General features: G+C 51.0%; 1 protein-coding gene across 4 annotated transcripts in view; it reads left to right on the forward strand.

Moving 5' to 3' along the window:
* The first annotated feature begins 664 nt into the window (after window positions 1-664).
* Window positions 665-23,311, forward strand: part of SLC25A48 (solute carrier family 25 member 48) — a 43,292-nt gene continuing 20,645 nt past the window's right edge. The window contains exons 1-4 of one of the 4 annotated variants that reach the window (XM_082381433.1): window positions 665-1,684; window positions 6,123-6,166; window positions 9,627-9,698; window positions 11,691-11,949. In XM_082381433.1, the coding sequence (XP_082237559.1) occupies window positions 1,591-1,684; window positions 6,123-6,166; window positions 9,627-9,698; window positions 11,691-11,949 (469 nt within the window). In that variant the 5' untranslated portion in view covers window positions 665-1,590. Of the gene's footprint in view, window positions 1,720-2,088; window positions 2,353-6,122; window positions 6,167-9,626; window positions 9,699-11,690; window positions 11,950-23,311 lie in introns of those variants that run through there. The other 3 variants (XM_082381434.1, XM_082381435.1, XM_082381436.1) reach the window with 3 other exon arrangements.

Raw genomic sequence — 23,311 nt, forward strand, 5'->3', positions numbered from 1 at the left:
CCTTCCCGGCAACACCTAGATGAGTGTTTGATCAAATCACTGGGTACCGTCACCCAGCCAAGTTGACACATAAAAGTGACCATTGCCGGGATGACCCCCAGTGCCTGCTCACAGCTACTGTGAGGGGGAGTGAGGAAGTAAGACTGTGCACAGACTCTGGCTTGAAAACATCCTCAGGGCAAGGCAGCTCTGGCTCCGTGTGCTTGTCTGGAGCGTGCGGGTAGTGCGTTTGCGGGCTGGTCCGAAGTGTTTGAGCCAAGGAGGCTGAGCTGGGTTTGGGTCTGCTTGTCTGCAGGGGGTGGGGGCTGGCTCAGAGAGCCCTGGGGGCTTTGTGGGTGGGGCATCAGCGGCTTCGGGGAGCTTCGAGGCAGGCACTTCCAGAGGCACAGTGTGCTGCCTGGCCACCCAGACCTCACGCCCAGGCAGCTCTCAGAGGAAATTTCCAGGCTAGCCTCATCCCTCCTGAAAGCCTGGCCAGGGGCAGGCTGAGAGTTTTCAGGGCTCTGGAAATTCCCACCTGGCCCAGGTGCTCTCAGCAGGGGGCTGTGGGCTCTCAGCAGGGGGCTGTGTGCCCTCAGCCGGGGGTGCTGCAGGACCTTCAAGTCTGGGTGGGGTCTCCCCTGGGCTCTCCACCGTGGCAGCCAGGTCTTCTGGGAATAAGCTCAAATCTGTCCTCACACAGCTAAACCTATAACTCAGGTGCGACAACTTTCATCTCCAAATCTGGACCAGTTTTCTAAAAGATTAAAATCTGTGTGTCATACAATCATTTCCCTAGGAATGGGGATAATAATAACACCCATCTCACGGGGCTGCTGTGAGGAGTAAGCCCAGGTACAGTGAAGGGGGCCCGATTTCAGTGCCCAGGAAATGTTGAACATTATTAAGAGCGAGTACTTATTTAGCACTGATTTGGAGCCTGCCCCTGGGCTAGGTGCTTTCCACACATTATTTCAGTAATTCAGGAATAAATAAGGTTTTGAAACCTGGGGGCTAGAGAAAGGTGTGGAGTGCAGGTGGGAGAAGAGCCTCTGACCACTAAAGTTGTTATGGAAAATTGTGTGTCCTTTGTATTTTATAGCGAAACTGTCCATGGCTTTCAGTCAGCTCAAAGAATTGAGAACTTCTGGTTTAGCTGATAGTTGTACATTCAATTATAATTATTTCAGCTCTGTTTTAGCTTAAAAGAGGATGTGTCCACCCAGCTAAATAATCCTATCACAGAGAGACCTTGGTGTTTGTAATTAAATACTTCTGGACCTCGGATAAAGCCTTCCTCTGTACCTCTTGTCATGAACTTTGAAAAATGTCCCTGAAATCATTTCCAGTGTCTCGGAGGAGATGTGAAGAACTACCATAACTACCGGTGGACACTCCCTCGCCCGGCCCGCGCGCTGCGCCTTTAAGGTCTACTGGGGGCGTGATGTCAGCTGCCCGCGGGCGCTTGGAGCGGGACCCAGGCGGCCCGCGCGCTTCGGCGATTCCGAGCCATTCCGAACCCGGCGTGGAGGAGGATCTGCCGGGAGCTCCGCGTCCCTGACTTGGCCCGACCGGCGCGCTCGCCCGTGGGCCATGACCAGCAGACCCTGAATGGGCACCGACCCGGCTCCGGGAACGCGAGGCTCCGCGGCCCCGGCCATGGGCAACTTCCAGCTGGAAGACTTTGTGGCGGGCTGGATCGGAGGTGAGCGCATCCCCGGATGGGAGGGACCCCCAGAGGTGAGTGCGCTGACGGGACAGCCCGGCCCGAGAGGAAGAGAGCGAGCCAGCCGGGAGTTGCGCAGGCGGAGTTGCCACGCCGTGCCGGGTCAGGGAGCTCCGCGCCGGGGCGCTGCCCATACGCGCCCTAGGTGCGCGCTGCCCGCCGCCCGGCTGGTCTTGCCGCTCCTCGCCTGCTGCCGCGACCCCGGGGGAGATTCATCCCGAGCTTGCGATTTGCCTCAAAGTTTGGGTCCGCGGGACTTGATCCTGTAATGATTAAACCGCTGGTCAAAGCGGACAGCCAATGGAACGTCCCGGCGCGTACACACCCTTCGGCGCCCTGGTGCGCACCTGAGTCTGGGGACTCTGGGCTCACAGGAACTCGTGTGTGAGGGTGGCGTTTGACCGCCGCCCGCCCCCGCGCGCGGGATGCGGAGCCCGGCCTGGCGGTCAGGCCGACCCTTGTGGCGTCGGGCTGCGGGGAGCGGAGCGCAGAGCTGGGAGCCCGGCACCGGCTGCAGGTGTCCGCTGCCAGATAGGAGGAACCCTTCGCGTTTTCAGCACAGCCAACTGTCACGCCTCTCCTCGGGCACTGTTGGGCCCGCCGGTCCCTTCCTACCACTCTTGGAGCCGCTCTCTGCTGAGCCTGGGGTGTGTTTGCTTGGGCGATAGTCGCATCCATTGCCTTGCTTCTCCATTCTTCTCTTTCCAATAGGTCTATCCCTCCTCTTTGCTCAGCTATTGCGGGGGACGGGGTTGAGGGACTTTGCTTATTGTCAGATATAGCCTTTCTTTTGGCTCCATCTAAGAGGACCATCAGAAAAGAGCTGTTGGCGAATGCAGCCCCTCCCCAAAGTAAAATCCTGAGACACTCAGGTAGAGGCTATGGCTAGCGTGTTTGTGCCCCACCAAGTGTTCTAGGTATGGAGACCAGGAGATTTGTAGGAAAGAAAAAAAAACAAAAAAAGTAACTAACCAGCTAGGATCCCGGGTGGTTCCCCTTCTGGTGGCACCCTCCCACCTCCTAGCAGGAGTCCGTGTCTGTCCCCCACAGGTGACAGGTGGCCGCAGGGCCCCTGCTTCTCACCCTCCCAAGCAAAGGTGATTCCTCTCACTGGGGGCAGTTCTTTTGCACAGGCTCCCTTGGGTAGGGCTGAGACCTGCCTCTCCTAACTTTGCCAGTCAGGGGGCTGTGCCCAGGGATCTACCAGGCACATCCAGACCCTCTTTGGACAAGCTTTCAGCCATTCAGAGGGAGAGGCTTTCCTTGGCTGCCCTTTAAATAGTCAGACCAACTTCAGTAGGGCTGCCAGGGGCTTGGTTTGAGAAATGTCCTGGAGGGTAAGACTGTCAGAGTAGCTCAAAATCTCTGATGACACAGAGACCCTCCCCAACTCACACAGCAAGTAGTGGGTTGTCCTTTATTCTGCGATTGCCCTTACTTTGTTGATGTCAACATGGTTTTGTTTGTTTTTGTTTTTGCTTCCATGAAATGAACATGAATATATAGTAGCAGTGAATAGTTCATAAGTGTCAGGTGCTGTTTAAATGCTACATGGATACTTTTAAAGCAAGTTTATTGAGGTTATTTTACATATCATAAAATCCACTCATTTCAAGTGTACAATTTAGTGATTTTTAGTAATTTTACCAAGTGGTGCAACCATTACCATAAACTAGTTTTAGAACATTTCATCCCCCAGTAAGATCCCTCATGCCCATTTACAATTAAACCCCATCCCCTCCCTCTCTCTCTGGGCAACCATTTTCAGGCTCTATAAATTAGCGTTTTCTGGACACTTTATATAAACAGAATCATACAATATGTGGTCTCATGTCTATGTATATTTCTTTATAGCTCTGTGAGGTAGCTACTATCATTACATCCCCATTTGACAGATGAGGAAGTGGATACTCAGAGAAATTCAATGACTTGCCCAAAACCATACATCTAGGATGAACACTAGGATTCCAACCCAGACAGTCTGGTACCAGGGCCATTTTAAGCCCTGTACTCATCTATAGCTGTTTTCTCTCTCAGTGACCTGTCATGATAAACTTTCACCATTACATCTTTCACATTTTGTTCGAAATTTTACTGGTCTGTAATATCCCAAGGTCTGGAAATCACTGACCTGATAATTCTGTTTCTTATCTGTATCCCTGCTTTCAGATTGGTGGACTAATGAGTATGCAGGGAGATAATGGCCCAAGGCTGGGTCTGGGGCTGCTGCCCTGGGCTGAGGGATACAGCCAGAGCCTGAGGACCGGAGCTCCTTCCTTCCCCTGAAGGGAGGGGTTCCTGTAGAGTGAATGGCCCGGCTTTCCGCTGCCCACCATCTTTCTGCCTCTGCCCCGTTCTGTGGGAAGGAGGGGTTGAGAGGGGCCTAGAGGTTCTAGACCAAGGGAACATTTGTTCTGGAATAGCTGGTTTCTCTGCTCTGTAGATATCTAATATTCCAGGACCCCTGATCTGCCCTACCTGGTGCAGTCACTCCTGCTAGCAGAGACACTTCCTTCCTCATCAGCGCGATGGGGAATTGGTCTCAGAAGGATGGCTCCTGTTTCAGTCTCACAATCACTGCCTTCTGTGGCATGGCCTCAAGGCTGTCTTGCTTGCCTCCAAAATCGTTCTGGCCTTGTGAATGTGTGTGCGGATGGGCATTTTTCATTGAAAAGATCCAGAGTATCCATCACCTTTTCAAAGAGGCCTTCTTAAAAAAAATCAATAGGGATGGCAGCCCCTTTTGAGCATCCTGTAAGTGCCAAGCTCTGCTGGTACTTTACATTTTTTACTTCATTTCATTCTTAAAATGGAACCGTGAGGTAGGTGCTAATATTATTCCCACTACACATGCTAAAAGGGAGGTGTAGAAAAGCTAAATAACCTGCAGGAACCTGAAAAGTTTCTGGGTTTTCTCTTCATACCCTCCCTCTTTTTTTGAGGTGAAATTCACATAACATAAAATTAATCATTTGAAAGTATACAATTCAGTGGCATTTAGTACAGTCACAGTGTTGTGCAACCATCTATCTAGTTCCAAAACATTTTTCTCATGCCCAGAGAAGTTTCTGGACCTATTAAGCAGGTACTGCCATTTCCCCTCCTCCAAACCCTGGCGGTCACTAATCTGCTTTCTGTCTCTATGGATTTACCTATTCTGGATAATTCATATAAATGGAATCATACAATATGTGACCTTTTTTGTCTGGCCTCTTTCACTTTGCATAATGTTTTCCACATTCATCCACACTGCAGCATGTATCAGTACTTCATTCCTATTTATGTCTAGTAATATTCCATTGTATGGATATACCACATTTTATTTAGCCATTCATCCAGCAGTGGACATTAGGCTGTTTTTACATTTTGGCTTTTTTGAATAGTGCTGCTATAAACATGTGTGTATATGTACTTGTTTGAGTGCCTGTTTGCAGTTCTTTTAGGTATATTTCTAACAGTGGAATCGCTGGGTTATGGAGTAATCCTATGTTTAACTTTGTAATAAGCCAAACTGTTTTCTACGGCAGCTGCACCATTTCACATCTCCACCAGCAATATATACGAGTTCCAATTTCTCTATATCATCACGAATACTTGTTATTTTCCTTTTCTTTCTTTTTTTTTTTTTTATTATAGCCATCCTAGTGGGTGTGAAGCAGAATCTCACCGTGCTTTTGACTTGCATTTCCCTAATGACCAATGATGTTGAGCATCTTTTCATGTACTTGGCCGTTTGTATATCTTCTTTGGAAAAATGTCTATTCAAGTCCTTTGCCCTTAAAAAAATTTTTTTTTCTTTTTAGTTGTTAGAGTTCTTTACATATTCTGGATATTTGACCCTTATCAAATATTCGATTTGCAAATATTCCCCCCCCCCTTCTGTAGGTTTCTTTACTTTCTTGAGAGTGTTCTTTTATGCACAAATGTTTTTAATTTTTATGACATCCAATTTTTCTTTTGTTGCTTGTACTTTTGTTGTCATATATAAGAATCTGTTGCAAATCTGCATTCGTGGAGATTTCCCCCTATATTTTAGCATATGATTTCTATAGTTGCAGTGCTTCCATTTAGGTCTTTAGTTTCTTTTGAGTTAACTTTTGTATATAGTATGAGGTAGAGGTCTATTTATTCTTTTGCATGTGGGTAGCCAGTTATCCCAGCACCTTTACCTCCCTTTTTTTAGGGTATTTGTTTCTTGAGGCAGGGCCCAGGTTTTACTCCATTTTCTTTGCCTTCCTCCATGCGTGAGCCTGTGCCTAACACACTGGCGGGGGGCGGGGGGGTCCCCTCTGGTGACTGGGCATTGACTGAATAAGTGAATGTAAGTGTCTGAGTCCTCTGTTCCGTCCTAAGAGCCAGCCAGTACAAGTGAGGAGTCCAGGGACTGAGTAACCAGGAAGTCCTCTTTGATCCACAGGTGCAGCGAGCGTCATCGTCGGCCACCCTCTGGACACAGTCAAGGTACAGTAGCCGTGTTGCCATTACCTTTTGGAAAGGGGCCTGGAGTGAGTCTGACTCCGGGAATGTGCCTGCTGTTTCTGACCCCCAGAAGGCCACCAGCGCAGGGCAGACTCTCTGTGCCAGTCCACGGGGGCGGAGCGCTAGGAGGCCCGGTTGGAATGCTCCCCCCTCCTTGCTGGGCAGTGATTTTGTTTTTGTGAAGCTCCATTTCTGCCTCCAGGCTCTCATGAGCTGCAGGGGAGGGGTGGGGCACTGTGAGTGCTCTCCTGCAAGCCTCTATTGAGCGAGGGAACCAGAATCTGGGCCCATAATCTAAGGTTGGGCCACTGGAAAAGATACTCCAGGCACAGAGAATGGCATGGGCAAAGGCAGTGAGGTGGGGACACCTCCAGGGGGCCATGCTTCGGAAGGGCCAACATGGCCACTTCTGCTGATGCATCAGGTTTCTGAAAGCAGCTACGGATCAGAATCCAGGACCGGTAGGTTGGCACTCAATCCTTGGAGGCCTTGAACTTCAGGTTAGGACTCTAGACTTAGGTTGGGAATGGGAAGCCGTTATAACTTGACGGAGCCAGCAAAGCCACCTGGCATTGGGATCATCCACGCTTCTTGTTCTACACATGTGGAAACTGCCCCAGAAAGGGGAAGGGTGTCACCTCAGGTCACACAACAAATCGAAGGCTTGAGGAGTGAGATGTTACAAAGGGACATTCTTTGGGTCCACCCCCACCCCTGCCACCTGTCCCCATGGCGAGCAGCACTCACAGCTGTACCCTGAGAACGTGGCCACAGATAGTGCCTCCTCACCCTGACTTCCACATTTGTATCTAACGCTCTGCCGGGATCGTGCACAAAGAGGACCTCCCAGGCCCTTCTCCAGTGGGCACTGTGGTCCCCTTTCTCCCCATCTTCCTCCCTGCGTGACCGTGGGCCCCTCCTCAGTCAGAGCCCAGGCCTGCTCTCTTCTTGATGGGGAGGTCAGCCTATGTGTCTAAATAGTTAAAGGTATTTCCTGGCTCCTCACACCCCTCACACAAGCCCAGCCTTTTGCTCATACATCAAATGCATCTTGGATGCTTTCTCTGTGCAGGCACTATGGGGCTGGCAGGGCAGCAGTAGTGGACAAAGCAAGTCCAGTCCTTGCGCCGGCAGGCCTAACAGCCACATTTCTGACCCGGGCAACCAGTGTCTCTCCCTGGTAGAGCATCCTTCCCTCACCTGCAGCTTGGTTAGGGGATGGTAGAGCTTGTTGGAACCCCCATCCTCATCCCCTGCCCCTGGCACAGGCAAGCCTGGCCACTCTTCGCCTGGCCACATGTCACCTGTAAAGACCAGGACTCTCCTTGTTTTCTCCACTCTGCCCCCTGAGCCTCTGCAGGGAACGTTTCCTGATACATAAAATCTTGTCTCTGTTCAGCCTGAGAACCTCTCTGCTGAGGGTCCCAGCCTCAAGATGCTGGCTTACATGGCTGGCCTCTGGGTCCAGCCCAGGGCTGTGGCCTGGGGCCCTTGTTTCTCTCCAGAACATCCCCCTTCATTCTGGCTGGCATTTTCTCTAGAGTTCCTGTTCACTGAGAAATGTCTGGGCAAGAGCCTCAGAGTCACAATAACCTGGAGTCCAGTTCCAGCCTCCCACATACTCTCCTGTGCCTAGGGCACAGCACTTAATCTCCCCAAGCCTCGGTTTCCTCATCTGTAAAACGGGCAAAGAGCACCTCCCCGGTGGGGCTGTCATGAGGATTGTCAAGTGGCAGTGAGGATAGAGCAGCGAACGATCCCCTCCTGTCCTGAAGAATACACACATTGGAGTGTGGGTAGGCAGATGAGTGACTTGTTCCTGGTTTCCAGACTCGCCCCTGGGAGAGCCAAGCTAGAAGGATCTGGGCTGCTGACCTGGGTCAAAGACTCATTCCCTGCCCGCAGCTGCCTCACCACAGGTGGGAGAGCCAGCACTGGCTACTTGGTGGCAGTAGAGCTGGGATCAGGATTCACTGCTGGCTCCCGGCACAGCTGGTGCATTTAAAGTTTATGTCTGATGCAATGTGACCAGGGTTTTCTACTCAGGGCTCAGCTCTCTATAGCCCAGCTAGAGCACTGTAAGAGAATAAATTTGCATTGTTTTAAGCCACTGAATTTATCATAATTTGTTACAGCAGCAATCGGAAACATATACAGGGAATCAGCTTTCTTCATCTGTGAAGTGGGGATAGTATCCATGCCTCAGAGCATTTGTGGGATTCTGTGAGATAAGTTCCATAAGATTTCCAGTGTTTTCCCAAGAATGCAGTTGGTGCATACTAAATGCTAGCTCCTGTTACAACTGGAGGCCTTAGAGGCTTGAGCTGTGCTGCTGGCCTCGGTGGCAGCTTCCTCAAGAGCTGACAGACTTTTGCTCTGGTCTAGACCCAGAGTGAAGTGTGCTCTGGGCTCTTCTGTGGCTTTTCTCAGACCCTCTGCCTGTCTACGGATGCCCCCAGTCACCAGAGCCAGCCTCCATTAGAGGATGCCACGGTTTCACCCTCCGGCCCCTTGGTTAGCCAGTACAAAGGGCCGAGTGCCACAGCCACGCTCGGCTCCAGGGACGAGAGGGGAATACAAGACGGCCCTGCCCCAGAGGGAGGCCCAAATAAACCCTAAGTAAACAGACGAACAGATCACATCATTGCAGCATTTAAGCTCAGACCCAAAAGATGAGCAGAAGCTGGAGAAAGAGCCTTCCAGGGGAGGAACACACGTGGAACATTCTAGAAGTGAGAAAAAACTGATGCTCCAGGGTCCAGGAATGTGCCGTGTGGCAGGCACAACGGGTGCGGAGGAAATGACATGCGAGTGGTGAAAGCCACGCTTCTGGGTGCTGGTTAAGGGTGGAATTTATTCTGAGTTTGGTGGGAGGCCACTGGAGAGCTTGAAACAGCAGTGACAAACATTCATCGTTGTTTGGAAAAGATTAGTCTGACTGTTGTGTAGACATAGGCAAAGGAGTTGGGGTGGGGGAAGCAGGAGGCCAGCGAGGAGCCCAGCCCATCATCAGGGTGAGAGATGCAGGGGTTCTGGAGATGAGAAGAGCAGGCTGCTCCTGAGAGTATTTAGGAGGGCAGAGTGACGGACAGCAGGTGGGCCAGAGCCGCAGGTTAGCTTTTTGTACTCAAGATGCAGCAGCATCATATGTCCCCACACAAACATTGCTTTTGCACAACAAACTGGCCTTTGTTCTTCCCTCAGACCAAGGGGACTCCTGCTGCATTTAGCAAGGTGAGAATGGGACTTGCAGGGAGGCGGTACAGGTAGAGGACGCAAGGCCAGCCAGGCCGGGACTGAAGTCCAGGCCTCCTTCCTGACGGGGTCACTGGGGCAGGGGCTTCCCTTCTCTGGGCTTCCGTGCTGGGAGCCCAGAGCCGTGAGGGAGGTGGGGATGTAACCTGTCTCCGGCTGGCCCTCACGCCCTTGTCTTTCTCCGCAGGCTCGCCTGCAGGCCGGCACTGGCTACGGGAGCACGCTTAGCTGCATCCGCACTGTGTACAGGAGGGAGAGTGTAAGTGCTCCCGGGGTGGGGTCTCCTCCTGGGGACCGAGGTCACAGCCCTCACACGCGCGGCACGCCCAGCAGGAGGCCTGTTCATTCCGCTCATCACCTTCGGCTCAATTTTCTCTCTTCATCTCACACCACTCCTCCGATATTATGTGTTACCTAAACTTAACCCTGCCCCCAAGTGGGATGTTATTGAGGAAAAAAACTGGTTTTGTGTCACCTCTCTGGAGAAATTCGGAGGCATTTAGAACCACAATGTGGAAAATTCCTACAAAAACAGGATGACCTGCCAGGTTTTCAAAACCAAATGTGTGGTGGTAAACCATGTGTTCACAGGCTCCCTTTCTCCCAGCATGGGGCGGAGGGTGTGGGGGGCAGGCTCTTCTGATCCCAGACACCCGGAATGGGCTTGTACCACAGGTCACTCCAGACCATGGGACCCAGGGGTTTTCTCTGCAAAGGGGAAATTCTGAATAACATTTTGTAGAAGAAGCATCAGGTGACCTTCTTGAGAATGAGTAGGTGCTTTTGGAAGACTTTCCAAGGCTCCTCCTTGGGGAATTTAAAATAAGTTTTAAAATTTAGGATGAAATGACCTGTTGGTTTAAAGAAATAGTCAGGTGTAAGCCCTGTGGCAGCCCTGGGCTTTTCCTTGAGTCACTGGAAATGTGGCCCCGTTATTGACTGCTGTCCCCCCCAGGCTCCGTCCTAGGAAGTGCCCTGGAGCTCGGGAGCCTCCTGCCTGCACCTGGAGGTTCTTCTCTTCAGACAAAATATGTCTTGTGTCCTGGTGTTGTTCTGACTCTCTTGATCGTCTGCTTTAAAATCAGGGTGAGCGCTGTAAACCCAGCACTCGTTGTTCCGGGGTAACGTTGTCCGATTCCTGTGTCCCCTGAATGGCAGCTGTTGAGCCTCCTTTTTGGCACATGTTCTCTGCAGTGTCTGCCAGCCAGCATGTCCACTCTGGGGTTTCTGTGGGGACTGTGGGCGTTCCTCTGAGACACAGCAGCTCAGAGCTAAGTGATGTCTCAAGTTATCTGAGAGACCTTGTTGTAGAGGAAGAGGCTGAAGCATGGTGCGTGCGTGCATATGTGTTTGCGTGCACACGTGTGTGTGGACGCCTGTGTGAGGAGGTGTCCTGCCCCTTGCCAATAGGGGGCATGCATTCAGGTCAGGATTAGTGGGTTTGAGTACAGCCTGGAGTTTTTACAATGGCTTCCCGGTGCTTCTTCATCTTTGGTGCCACGTGTGCTGCACTGACTCCTCGAAGAGCCTGTGGAATTTTCCAGTTTCAGTGGAGCATCTGTGGTGTTTGCTGAGAACGCGGTGTGTATGGACAGAAGCCTTTTCGTGCTGTTCATCCGGGGACTCCCCCTCTGGCTTTTTTCCAGTAGACTTCCATGCTCGGGGCACCCAGCTACATGCTGGCCCAGGTGCCCCTGGGATGCTGTGGGACCCTTCTTACCCCCTCACTACAGGCTTAGCACATTATATTTTAATTACCTGTCAGTTTGTCTGTCTGGGTCCCCCCTCCCCTGCCCCCAGACTGTGAGGTCAGTGAGGGAAGAGAGTGTGTCTTTCTTGTTGTCCTCCAGGGCCTGGCACATGCCCAGAGAATGCTTTTGTTGGAGTGACACATGAGGGAAGAGTGTGTGGTGCTTGGTAAGCCCACTACCCACTGGGGCTCCATGGGCTGCCCTCGGCCACAGCCCAAGAACACTGCCACTCCAGTGACAAATGCAGGTTCCAGGCCCAGCACATCACGGCTCAGGAACCAAAGCTTCATGCAGAAGCCGGTTCCTCCTCGGGTTAAGGATGCTCTCGCCCTCCCCTGTCTCTCCTCTCACATCAGCATCCTCTTTTATTCTTTCCACCAACGTACTGGTTTGCTTTTCCTATGGTGTCTCCCCCGCCAGCCCGTAGGCTCCAGGAGGGCAAGGTCTCTGCCAAGGGCAGCATAGGCCCTCATGCTTCCTCCCCCTGGGTCTCCCCACAGGTGTTTGGCTTCTTCAAGGGCATGGCCTTCCCCCTCGCCAGCATCGCTGTCTACAACTCAGTGGTGTTTGGGGTCTTCAGCAACACACAGAGGTTCCTCAGCCACCACCGGTGCCAGGAGCCCGAGGCCGGCTCACCCCGCGTGCTGTCCGACCTGCTCCTGGCCAGCATGGTGGCTGGCGTGGTCTCTGTTGGGCTGGGTGCGCCCGTGGACCTCATCAAGATCCGGCTGCAGATGCAAACACAGCCATTTCGTGAAGGTAAGCGGCCAGGGGAGGTGGCCTGGTGTCTGGGGACCTGTGACCCTTTCCTGGTTTCCCAGATCTGGGATTTGGTTAATAATCTTTTTATGGAGCAGGGCATCTATGTTGAATCATTTTATCTATAGTGGTAACTCTTACTGGTTAAGGATTTTCTATGCGCCCGGCGCTTGCAAAGAGCCCCGCGTGGGTTCTCTTAATTCATCTTCAGCACAATTCTCTGAGGCAGGTGCTGTGATTTTTTCCATTTTACAGATAAGAAAACTGAAGTTCCCAGAGGTTTAGATACTTATTCAAGGACACACAATTAATGACTGGCCAGTCAGGACCAGCTACATAATTTGCAGCCCCCCAGGGTGAAATGAAAATGCGATCTCTTGATCACAAATAAGTAAGAATTTTAAAAGGGCAACAGCAGAGCATTGTCAAGTGAGGGGCCCTGTGTGACTGCCCAGGTCTCAGACCCACACCTGCCCCCCACACACCAGGGAGTGCAGCCAGGGAGGCCTCAAGCTGGACTGGCTGCAGGGCCATGAAGCGGGCCGCCCCTCCCTCACCCTTGATGTCCCATTAGAGCTTCATTTCTTATGAAGCTACTCCTGCGCCGCGAGCTGGAGCTGTCATCTCCCTGCTGGGAAGGAGGTTTCTGACTCTTCTCCTGGAGCAGTTTTGATAAAGGAGGATGGAAAGAATGGGACGGCACTTGCTGTGCAGAGTAGAAAGTGCCAGCTCCCGAGGAAGGATGAACTGGGGGGTCTTAGACAAATTTCAATACCTTGGGGTTTGGTCCTTGGCTCTCATTTTACTCTGTCTCCTCAGGGAAGATACTATCCCTTCTTGGGCCTCAGTCTCCTTTTCCGTATAATGGAAGGATTGCATCCCAGGTCCTTCCTGTCACCTCAGATACATACCTGACAGATCTCGTGGGTAAGACCCCTCTCCTTGGCAGCCTTCTGAATGGCCTCCGTGTGAACCCTCTGCCCACAGAGGCGGGGGGTCGGCTCTGCCCCGTGGCTGAAGCCCCAAAAGCTCACTCAGGAGCGTCCGAGGCCAGTGCCTCTCCTGCCGCCAACCCAGGTTCCTCGATTCAGCCTGCACTCCCTGCTCAGCCGGGGCGGTGTCTAGGGCAGGTCTGCACACACTCTGAGCAGAGTGCCGATGCCCCTCACAGGGGTCCCTGCCACCCCAAGAACATGAGTCACACCTGCTGGATGCTCGCGGTCACTGTCAGCATGCGGGGAGATGCAGGGCAACAGACGGGTTGGCTCACCCGGAGGGTCACAGAGCGTGCTCCCATGGGGGCCGCCCAGGGAGATACAGGGCAGGCAGATCCTCGCCTCCATCTACCTGACATACTGAATCGTGTCTTGGTACAGCTCAGTTTGACCAAGGGGTCACACCTCTGAGAAGAGTTTGAAGTTCGCTGATCTGGTCCTATCCCAGAGGCAAAAGCAAAGATGTAGAGAAATGAAGGGCATCATGGACAGGCCTAGAACCCAGGAGTCCCGGCCCCTAGGCTGGTTTTTTACACTATCCTGTCTACTTCCAAAAAGCTGTGTTAGTCTCGGGTGCAGAGGAAATCTCTCCATAGGCCTTAAAGCTCTTTGGGGTCCAGATGTTGCAAGAGTCTCGGTGATGAGGCTCCTGGGGGCAGCCCCACCTCCTTCACAGCCAGGGCGCCTTGTCCATGGAAGGGGAGGAGAGAGGGGTAGGCATGCTTGTGTACGTGTGAGGGGACCCTCAGCCAGCCTAGACACCAAGGAAGGTGTTTCTCAATAAATGCCGGCACATTTGGAGGCAAGTTAATTGGTAAACTTTCTCCACAGTGTTTGCTTCCATTCTCTGTTCTGTCCTCACCCACCTACACTTTTCCTGCAGAGGGTTCTAGAATGGTGGCTGACTTGGCAGGCTAAGGGCTGAGCTACAGGGGTCCTGAGGCCAGACTAGAAGCCTCCGGAGACTGGAGGAAGGATAGGAGCAGAACAGCCAGACCCAAGAAAGCCCCTAATGCTGGGCGTGCAGGAGCCTCACTTTTAGGGAGCTGAGCAGCCTCCGTTAGCAGCTGCCAAAGTTGCTAAGTGTTCATCGTGTCCTGACACTGTGTTAAGTGCTGTATGTGCATCATCTCATTTAATATCCACCCGACAGTGGGAGGTCAGCATGACTGTTAGCCTTGTTCATTTACCCAACACACCATAATTATGTACCTGCTGTGTGCCAGGCACAGGGCTGGGTGCTGGGGACACAACGATGAACAAAAGACTCCATCTCTCTTGTAGTGCTCTGTCCAGCACATGGGCAGACAGGAATTGGGCCACTCCAAATAGGGTGGGTGGCAGGGAATGGGTTGGGCTGTCAGCCAGGCTGGGGGTGAGGAAGGGCTCTGGGGCAGGTGGTGGGAGGGGTGGAAGGAGAGCTTGGAGGTCAGTACCGTGCACCTAGTTAGGGCAGCACCGAGGGCCACCCATGCTTGCTCTCCTGGGCCATGGGAGCCTGAGGCACAGCCCACCTGGGCTGGGACTCTCTGGAACTGCCTGTCCAGGAAGTCGGGACCCTTCTGGAGCCTTGTTTCCTGGATAAGCCCTCTGAGCAGGGAGAACATGGGGATGGTGTGCCCTCCCTGTCCTTCTCCAGCATCTCAGGGCGGGAGGCGGTTTCTTGACCCTACTCCTGTACAGACGGGACCATGGCCTCAGGCTGTAAGTTCATCCGCATGGTGCCAGAAGGAAACCGGTTCTTAAGTAAACCGCTTGAGGCAGCAACAGAAAATAAAAATGTGTTTGTTCTGTCTTCCCCAGTGTGCCAGGAAGCTGACCTTTGGGGAGCTCAGGGAAGGCTCTTAATAAGAGACCAAGGGAGGTCCTGCACACAGATTTTTCCCAGCCCTGCAAAGCTCGAAGTCATTAGCACCTGATCCCAGGGGCTTAGCTGGCAGTGCAGACACAAAACGGTTGACCTGAGTGGGCGGAGGGAAGGTAGAAACCAAGACTGGAGGGTCCGCCTCAGCTGTGCCCCTAGAGCCTGTGATCTGGACTAACCCAGAATAGTCACAGCTATGGGGGCTGAGGAGCCAGTATTTACTTAGCCCTTACCATGTGCCAGGCACTGTGCGAAGAACTTAGTGTGTGTTTAATCTTCACAACAACCCAATTCCTAGACATTTACAAAGGGGAGACTGAGGCACAGAGAGATTCCATCACCTGCCTGAGGTCACTGCCCTAGTGGAAGATGGACCTGGGATACAGACGCAGGCAACTGACTCAGAGCCCACTGATGCTATTTCTGCTTCTGCCCCAGGGTTTTGTAGAAGCTGAGGCTACGACAACTTTGGTAATATCTGGGTCTTTGCACAAAATCATCATGTGCAAAACCAGTTGCAAACTTTGAGGGAGGAAAGGGGACTTGGAACATGTCTCCAAAATGACATTGTTCAAGTAGTGGGCATAGCTTGTGGGCTCCGAGGGATGGGTCCGAGTCCTGTGGCTTTGGGCAGCTCCGCTCTGCATGGCCCACTCTTCCTTACCTTCCCCTGTCCCCCCAGATGCATGGGGAAAGGGCTTTGGCGACTACAGGTGCTGGTCAGGATCAACTATTGGGGATAAAGCATGGGAGGCAGGCAGTGGGTCACCAGGCAGTACTTTCTGCCAGGAATCTCTCCAGAAGATGAGGAAGGATGTGGTTATCTTTCACTTTTTCCTCGGAAACCCTCTAGGCCAGAGATAGAAAACTCAAAGACTCACTGGGACCAGGGAGGTAACATAAGTAAGCACGGGTACCTGGAAAATGTACCCTTTTCCATTTTCTGGACACCTACAGCCCTCCTAACCTGTGTTTCGTTTTTCCTCTTTTTATTGAAACACAGAACATACTTCACTTTCCATATCACTCTGCTGTTAGAAACACAGCAGTTCAAGCACGTGTGTCGGCCTTGGTGCTGGGAAGGCGGTCGGGAGTGGTACACACGGTTGCAAGCTGCCCAGATCCTGTCAGAGGGGTGGCTGCAACCCTGCTCCGGCTGACTGTTGCCACGCGGCCTGGATCTTCTGCTTTTTAAGAGAAGGCAGAAAGCTAGATTTTCCCAGGGTCTTCCAATTGGAAATTGTCAGATAATTCAAGTAAAACCAAAACCAAACACAAACCAACGTAACACCTTGCAGCCCAAAGCATTGTGTGGACTGGACAGTGTGGGGCTGCGGTTGGCTGCGAGCTTGTGGTCTCTGCTCTGAGTCAGGCCCGCTCTCCCTGATAACTGGGCTGAGATGGGTAATTGCAGGCTACCCTGTGCAGGGCTTGTGGGATTGCTCATGGCTTGTGGCTTTACCCCAGAATTGCCAGCCACTTCCCGGGTGGTGACAACAGGCTATGAGAGACTAAGCCATGTACTGAAGGCAGGTGCCAGAGGCCTCTGGCTTCCCTGCTTTGGGGCATGTGTCAAGTAGAAAGGAGGCCATGGCGAGGTGAGAACTCAGCTCATCTGGTTGGAGACGTGCAAATATAAAGCCACTGAGTTCATCCTGACTGTCTGAATGTGGAGGGAGAAAGCGCCCATCCACCCAAATACAGTCACCGTTAACACATTAATATGTTTCCTTTTCCTGTTCTATGTGCATGGATTAAATGTTTTAAGAGGTTGTACTTATGTTATATAGACAGTTTCACATCCTGTTCTTAATTCAATGTAAAACAGAAGCATCTTCCATGTTACTAAAATAGAATTCTAAAATTAAAATAGATGGATAATATTTAAAATAGATGTACAATATTCCATCAAATAAACACATGCACACAGACACACACATTTTGAGAGGGATGATACAGTGTAGTAAGAATTCAGTTTCTGGAGTTAGGCCACCTGCTTCTAATCTTACCTCCACCTGTTGTTGCCAAGCCTCAGTTTACTCAACTGCATAAAAGGCATAACAGGAGTAGCTCCTTCATAACTGGGATGGGATGGGATAACATGTAACACAGGAAGATCTTACACAATGTCTGGTACATTGAAAACACGAAATAAATGTTAGCTATGCAATTAAACTTATTTAGAAGTCTTCCTACTAGTGAACATTTAGGTTGTTTACAGTTCTTCCTCTTCTAAAAATAGTGATGTGATCAGCAAATTTGTCCATAAAGAGTTGCCTTCATTTACAGTCATTTCCCTAAATGTGTGGGCTCTTTGATTCGTGACTGGGTCAAAGACTACAGTCATTTTTAAGATTCTTGGTACGTATTGTGAAATTTGTTAAACAGAGGGGTTTTACCAAATTACATAGGCAGTTGCTAAAGTTTAAAGGGAGGGTCCGTTTGGCGCTGCCTACCAGTACATGCTAGACGGCAGGTATCCTCATGAAAACTCTTCCAGCTTCACGGAGGTTTTCTCCTGGGGCCTCTGTCACTTGGCCTGAATTCATTCAGATCTGGCCTTGACAGTAAGGTGCCTGTGAAGGTGCCGTTTTCAAGTTATCATTACCCTTCGCCCAGGCATGAGCCTCACTAGGCACCCTGCTGGGCCCGAGCTGGAATTCAGGGGTGAGGTCCCTCTGCTGCCTGGGCCAAGTCACATCCTGGAGCTCAGTGGCCAATGGCACTCACTCCTCCCCCATCTGGGAGCTTTCAGGTCTGTGTTTTCATTAAGACCCTAATTAATGTGCAGATCACAAAGCCCTCAACACCACAGGAGGCCAGAGTTTGGGGAATCAGAGGAGGACTCAGCATTAACTCTGTGCTGACCATCATAGTAGTTTCACCAGGCCCAGTTGGAGGCAAAGGGCTGAGGGTTACACTTGATTGAATTCACTCTTTGATTCATTCATTCACTAGCATTTCCCGAGGCCCTGCTCTGAGCCAAGCAGAGTAGGTAAATCAGGTATCAGACACACACAGCCCCTGCCTTCATGGAGCACTCAGTCTGGTGGGGAATCAGGTGTGCACCAGAATGAGAAGGGCCCCAGGAAGGCCCTGGAACCTCAGAATCTGGCTCTGCAGACCGGGAAGGCTCCAGAGAGGAAGTGGCTATTGATTGGGTGTTTGAATACTGGCTAGGATTTGGAGGTGGGGATGTAGGGAGGGAGAGGTGTTTCAGACTGAGAAACGATGTAAGGAAAGAGTCAGTGGCAGGGGACTTCCTTGGTGGTCCAGTGGTTAAGACTTCACCTTCCAGTGCAGGGGGTGCGGGTTCGATCCCTGGTCGGGGAGCTAAGATCCCACATGTCTTGCAACCAAAAAGCCAAAACATAAAACAGAAGCAATGTTGTAACAAACACAATAAAGCCTTTAAAACTGGTCCACATTCGAAGTGAGAGAGTGGCATGGACTTATATACACTACCAAATGTAAAATAGATAGCTAGTGGGAAGCAGCCACATAGCACAGGGAGATCAGCTCGGTGCTCTGTGACCACCTAGAAGGGTGGGATAGGGAAGGTGGAAGAGAGATGCAAGAGGGAGAAGATATGGGGACATATGTATATGTATAGCTGATTCACTTTGTTATAAAGCAGAAACTAACACACCATTGTAAAGCAATTATACTGCAATAAAGATGCTAAAAAAAATGGTCCACATTAAAAAAAAATCTTAAAAAAAAAAAAGAGTCAGTGGCAGGAAAGGCAAGCATGTGGCAGGATGAGGGAGGAGGGGTGGAAGATGCAGGGTCAGTTGTGAAGAGCTTGGATTTTTAGCGGAGTATGGGTTTCCTTTCTATTCTGCAGTCAGTGGAGCATCTTGGGCAGCAGCATGACCTGAGCAAAGCTGTGTGGTAGGAAGTGAACCTGGCCTTCAGAAGGGATGGAAGGGGGTGGGAATAGTAGAGGTGAGGAGGCTGATTTGGAGGCTGCTCCACAGACCAGGCGAGAGGCTGGGAACGCCGGACCCAGGGCCGTGGGCTTTGGGAGTAGAGGGGAGCGGCAGATGGAAAAGGCATTGATGATGTAGAACCACCAGGCCAAGCAGGAGAGAGGAAAGTGTCGAAAATGACCCAGGATTTCAAAGTTGGGTGGCGATGAGGGAGGTGGTACCTCCCACGCAGGGAATTAACCAGCAGATGAAGCATGCAAGACAGAGCTTGGTGTGGAGTGGGTGAGCACACATACTCATTGTTGCTGCTGCTGGTTTGGACCCTGGCTGGAGGGGTAGGCTCGAGTGAGAACGTGGGGACTTGACCTTGGTTCCTGTTGAGGGAGGGACTGCAAATGGAATGTCAGGGCTGGAGGTCTAGACAGGGGTGTGACAGACATAGAAGTGACAGCTGAAGTCATGGCGTTAGATGCAAATGCCAAGGTGAGCTGCAATAACCACCAGGGTAGACGTCAATGAGAAAACGCTGTAAAGGAGTTTGGGCGGGAGCTATACTGATGCTAATAGCTGTAGTTAACAAGTATTGCGCCCCAGCCATGTGCTCTGTGCTAACACAAATCCTGTGATTCAGTCACCACAGCAACTCTATGAAATCCGCACTGTCATTCTCCATTTGACAGGTGGGGAAACTGAGGCTGGGCTTAAGTGACTTGTCCATGCTCCCTGGGCTGTTCCGCCCCGGGCCATGCAGCTCCACACCCTGGGAACACAGTCCTGAGAGACTCGTGTCACCAACGTCGGGAAGGAGAGGGAAGGAGGGAGAGTTGCTGAAGTCAGGGTGACAGTGGGGACGGAGACCAATGGGTAAAGAAGGAAAAAGACTTTCTTTTCCAAGTTGGGAGGGGAGAAGGAAAGAGACAATTGCGAGAGAATTTTGAGGCAAGAGGAAGGAAGTTGAGGAAGCCTGACTCTACCATACTTAAGATAATCTGATGGAATGAAAGGGACAGAGTGTGGCCAGGATTCGAGGAGGAGAAGGTCCTAATATCTGGACATGCCAAGAGGAGACAAGCTGGACTGGATGGTAACAGTGGGAGTGCCAGCTGCGGGGTGATCTGGGCAAGTAAGATCATCAGCCACACACCTGAACACAAAGCCCGTTTGAGCTCAAGAATCTGCATGATGGCAAAATGGGGTGAAACCATTTCTCCCTGGATCTTCTGAAATGTCTGGCTGAGAAGGTCAACAACTGTGCCTCAGAGGCCCTGACTACATCAGTTTGTCTCTTTGGCAACACAGTTTTATTGCTCCCATAAAGATGTGTGGCTGCCGAAGCATACTTATCTCCAGGCAGGTTACCCTTTTGATACAGTGGACTTTCTAAGAATTTCCCAGTTCAGGGCAGGAATTAATGATGCTAAGCTCTGTAAAGAGATACACATTGCTCCATTCAGTTCCTAAAGAAGGAAGCCTCTGGGAAGGCAGGAACCCTTGGAATGTGATAAGGGGCACAAAAACCTGGAGACTAGCCAGGACCATACAGTCGGGGCCTTCTTCTCAAGTAGGCTGTGTGCCAGTAGGAAGTGAGGGCTGGAGCAATGGCAACCCAGAAGTGGAGGGAGGAGGTTTGTGAAGAGGCCAGGCATATAGCCATGCAGTTCAAGAGGCGCCCTTGAGTTCTGGACAGTGTGACTGAATATTTTTCAAACTGTGGTCCCACATAGCTTGCCAAGATTAATGAAGGTGTACACAACATAACACACCATTGTATAAGTTACATACAGTGGGGACACATCCATTTGTTCTTCCAATCAATTGACAAGGGCAAATATTGTCCTGATTTCTAGACTTGACACTAGTGTTGGTAGTTCTCAGAGCTGGGTCGGTATCTACAATCTTTCCACAGCAGGCTTGGCAGGTCATGGCAGGTGACAGCAGGGCATGGCTGCCTGAGATTAGCAGGTCCAGCACTTCCGGAATCTGAAGTCACATCAGGGCAAGGTAATAAAGACAGGAACGATAACTATTTGCCTCAAGTAAAGTACATTTGCACAACACACATTTTAGTAAAGTACATTTGCCAACATTCTCAATTTTCACAAAAGCCAAATGATGTGGACAGGCCACTGATTCTTCGCCTTTTGTGTATGATGAGGAAACTGCAGCCCAGTGTGGTTGAGTCCTTTGCACCAGGTTGTACAGTAAATAGCAACTGAGCAACAGAGCAAATCCCAGCTGCTCCTAATCCAGGGCTCTTTCTACTAAACCATCTGCCTATCATGGACTCTTTAGATCATGAGAAAACTGCTGGACTCTTTAGAAACAGGAACTGGGCCAGAGCTTCCCAGTTGGTAATACCCTGGGGAAGTGAACTGAGGGGTCCCTCAGCTTGTTCAAACCCAAACCACAGAGGTTATACCCAACCTGTTTGTTGGAGGATGTCCATCCACATTACTGGATGCTTCCATAGCTTCTTCGACAAGTGTGGCAGCTTATGATTTGGAAGTTTCTTTTAGCGTCTATAGTCTCTGGCACAAGGACCAGACAGGGCTGGGCTTGGAGGAATGCCGAACACAGGAGGTGAAGCTTTGGGAGGCCCCGGTGCTAGAGCTGCCGATCAGATGCTCAAGTGTTCACTGAATGGATGTTGAGGCGCATAAGGCCCACAGTGTCATGCACAGGGCCACAGTGCCTGGGACAGGCCACAGTGTGTGATCCCTATCATCAGGAAACTCACTGAACCGGTTAAGGCAAAACAACATGCTCAGAAAACAGCAGCAGCCAGGACAGACCATGATAGGGGGTACAGCCTTGGTATGGACTAGGGGTCCCAGCTTTTTCTACAAGTACCTTTTAAATATATAAAATGGAGTCCAACCCATAGAACAGCTGTTTACTTTGTGTCCACAGATTAAGAAAACACATGTGACAAGAAACTACCATGGATCATCAGTGTATTTAAGTAATTGTTATTGTGTTCCCACAATAGCACCTACACATATGAGAAAAATGGCCAGACATGTATGTGAGATATTTTAGGAATTCTGTCAATCTATAATGCTTGTGGATTGGTGGGTCCCTTGAAATCACCCCATGCTGCCCCCTTGCATTTGAGAGCCTGCTGGCCCAGAGGCATTCGAGCACAGAACACTTGGTGAGCCTGCACATCGCTAACTGGGGACCAGCAGGGCCTCATCAGTGGGTGGCGGACTTGTTAAGGATTTTCTGGAGAAAGTGACCTGTTGAGAAATGATGTTGTATTTCCACCCCACCCTAACATAGGCACACAGAGGAGGACTGGTGGCGCTCTCCCTTCCAGAGAGGCTCCTGAGGCCTGGGCCCTCCTTACCTCAGTGGATCAGTGACCAGTCACTGTGTTTCAGATGACTTTCCTGTTTCCAAGGTCACGACCCACTGAAGAAATTGAACAGCATTGCCTGAAAATGGAAAGAAGTGAAACTTGTTCGTGTTTGTGTCTGGGAAGGGTACAGCGGGATGCAGTGGCAGGACCCTGGGTTCTGAGAAGAGGGGCACTAGTGGCAGATCTGTGGGGACCTCAGCCTGCATCTGGGCCAGTGCAGCCTCTCTGAGGTAGGAGGACCCCCCAGGGAGTGGCTGCATGTGTACCTGTTAGAAGTGGCCAAACCTGGACACCCGCACTCGCTGCAGAGCTCCCTGCAGAGGCACCTGCAGAGGCACCTGCCTACAGAGGGACCTCCTGGCCCAGGCAGGAGCCAGCAAGCAAGGCACCAGACACCGCTGCTGAGCGGTGGAGCCAGACGGCCACAGTGTGTGGTCCGAGGAGCGATGGCGGGGACTGAGCTGGACAAGGCAGGGGAGCCCGGAGGAGGGGTCTTTTTAGAACTGTGTAGGCCTTCCTAAGCTCCTAGGTGAAGGTTAGGAGCAGGTGGGGGGCAATTGTATCAACTTTGAACATCCTGCTCATCTTGGTGTAGGGTGCTTGAGTTGACCCTAAATGAATTTGGGAAAACAAAGAAAACCACAGGCATCCTGAGTGTAACTCCACCTATCATAGTAAAAGGCTCTTGATTTAGAGAGTATAGCAAAAAATGGCCTTAATGGCAAAGTGATAAGAAATAATCATGATAAGAAATAATCAAAATTTGATTCATCATCTTATCCTCATCTTAGAACAAGAAATTCTCATTAGAGAAACTAAATACATTTCATTCTAGAAGGAAATATACCTAATGTGAACCCTTCACTTGCATGTGTACACCCCAAGCCAAAGCCCTGAAGGTTCCAGAACAACAGGCTGAGAGGCAGTGGTTCAGTGTGAGCAGGGTGCCTACTTCCTTCCTTGGGTTCCTTGCACAAAGACAAATCCACATGTATCAGTTGTGCATATTTCCAAGAGCTGCTTGCCAGCAACCTCCCAAGTCAGTTCTTAAGGGTCACCAAAATTTGTTTTACACAAACTAAATTTGGTCCACTGCTAGAGTTACTGGAAGCTCTGATTCGGCGCTTTTCTAAGTCTAGCTGCCAAGGCTCCTGGGCAACTCCTTCCCCAGCTGAGCCACAGAGCATCTTGTGCTCTGAGCAACTGATCA

Source organism: Balaenoptera borealis (assembly GCF_965194805.1).
Source record: "Balaenoptera borealis genome assembly, chromosome: 2".
NCBI classification, from domain to species: domain Eukaryota; kingdom Metazoa; phylum Chordata; class Mammalia; order Artiodactyla; family Balaenopteridae; genus Balaenoptera; species Balaenoptera borealis.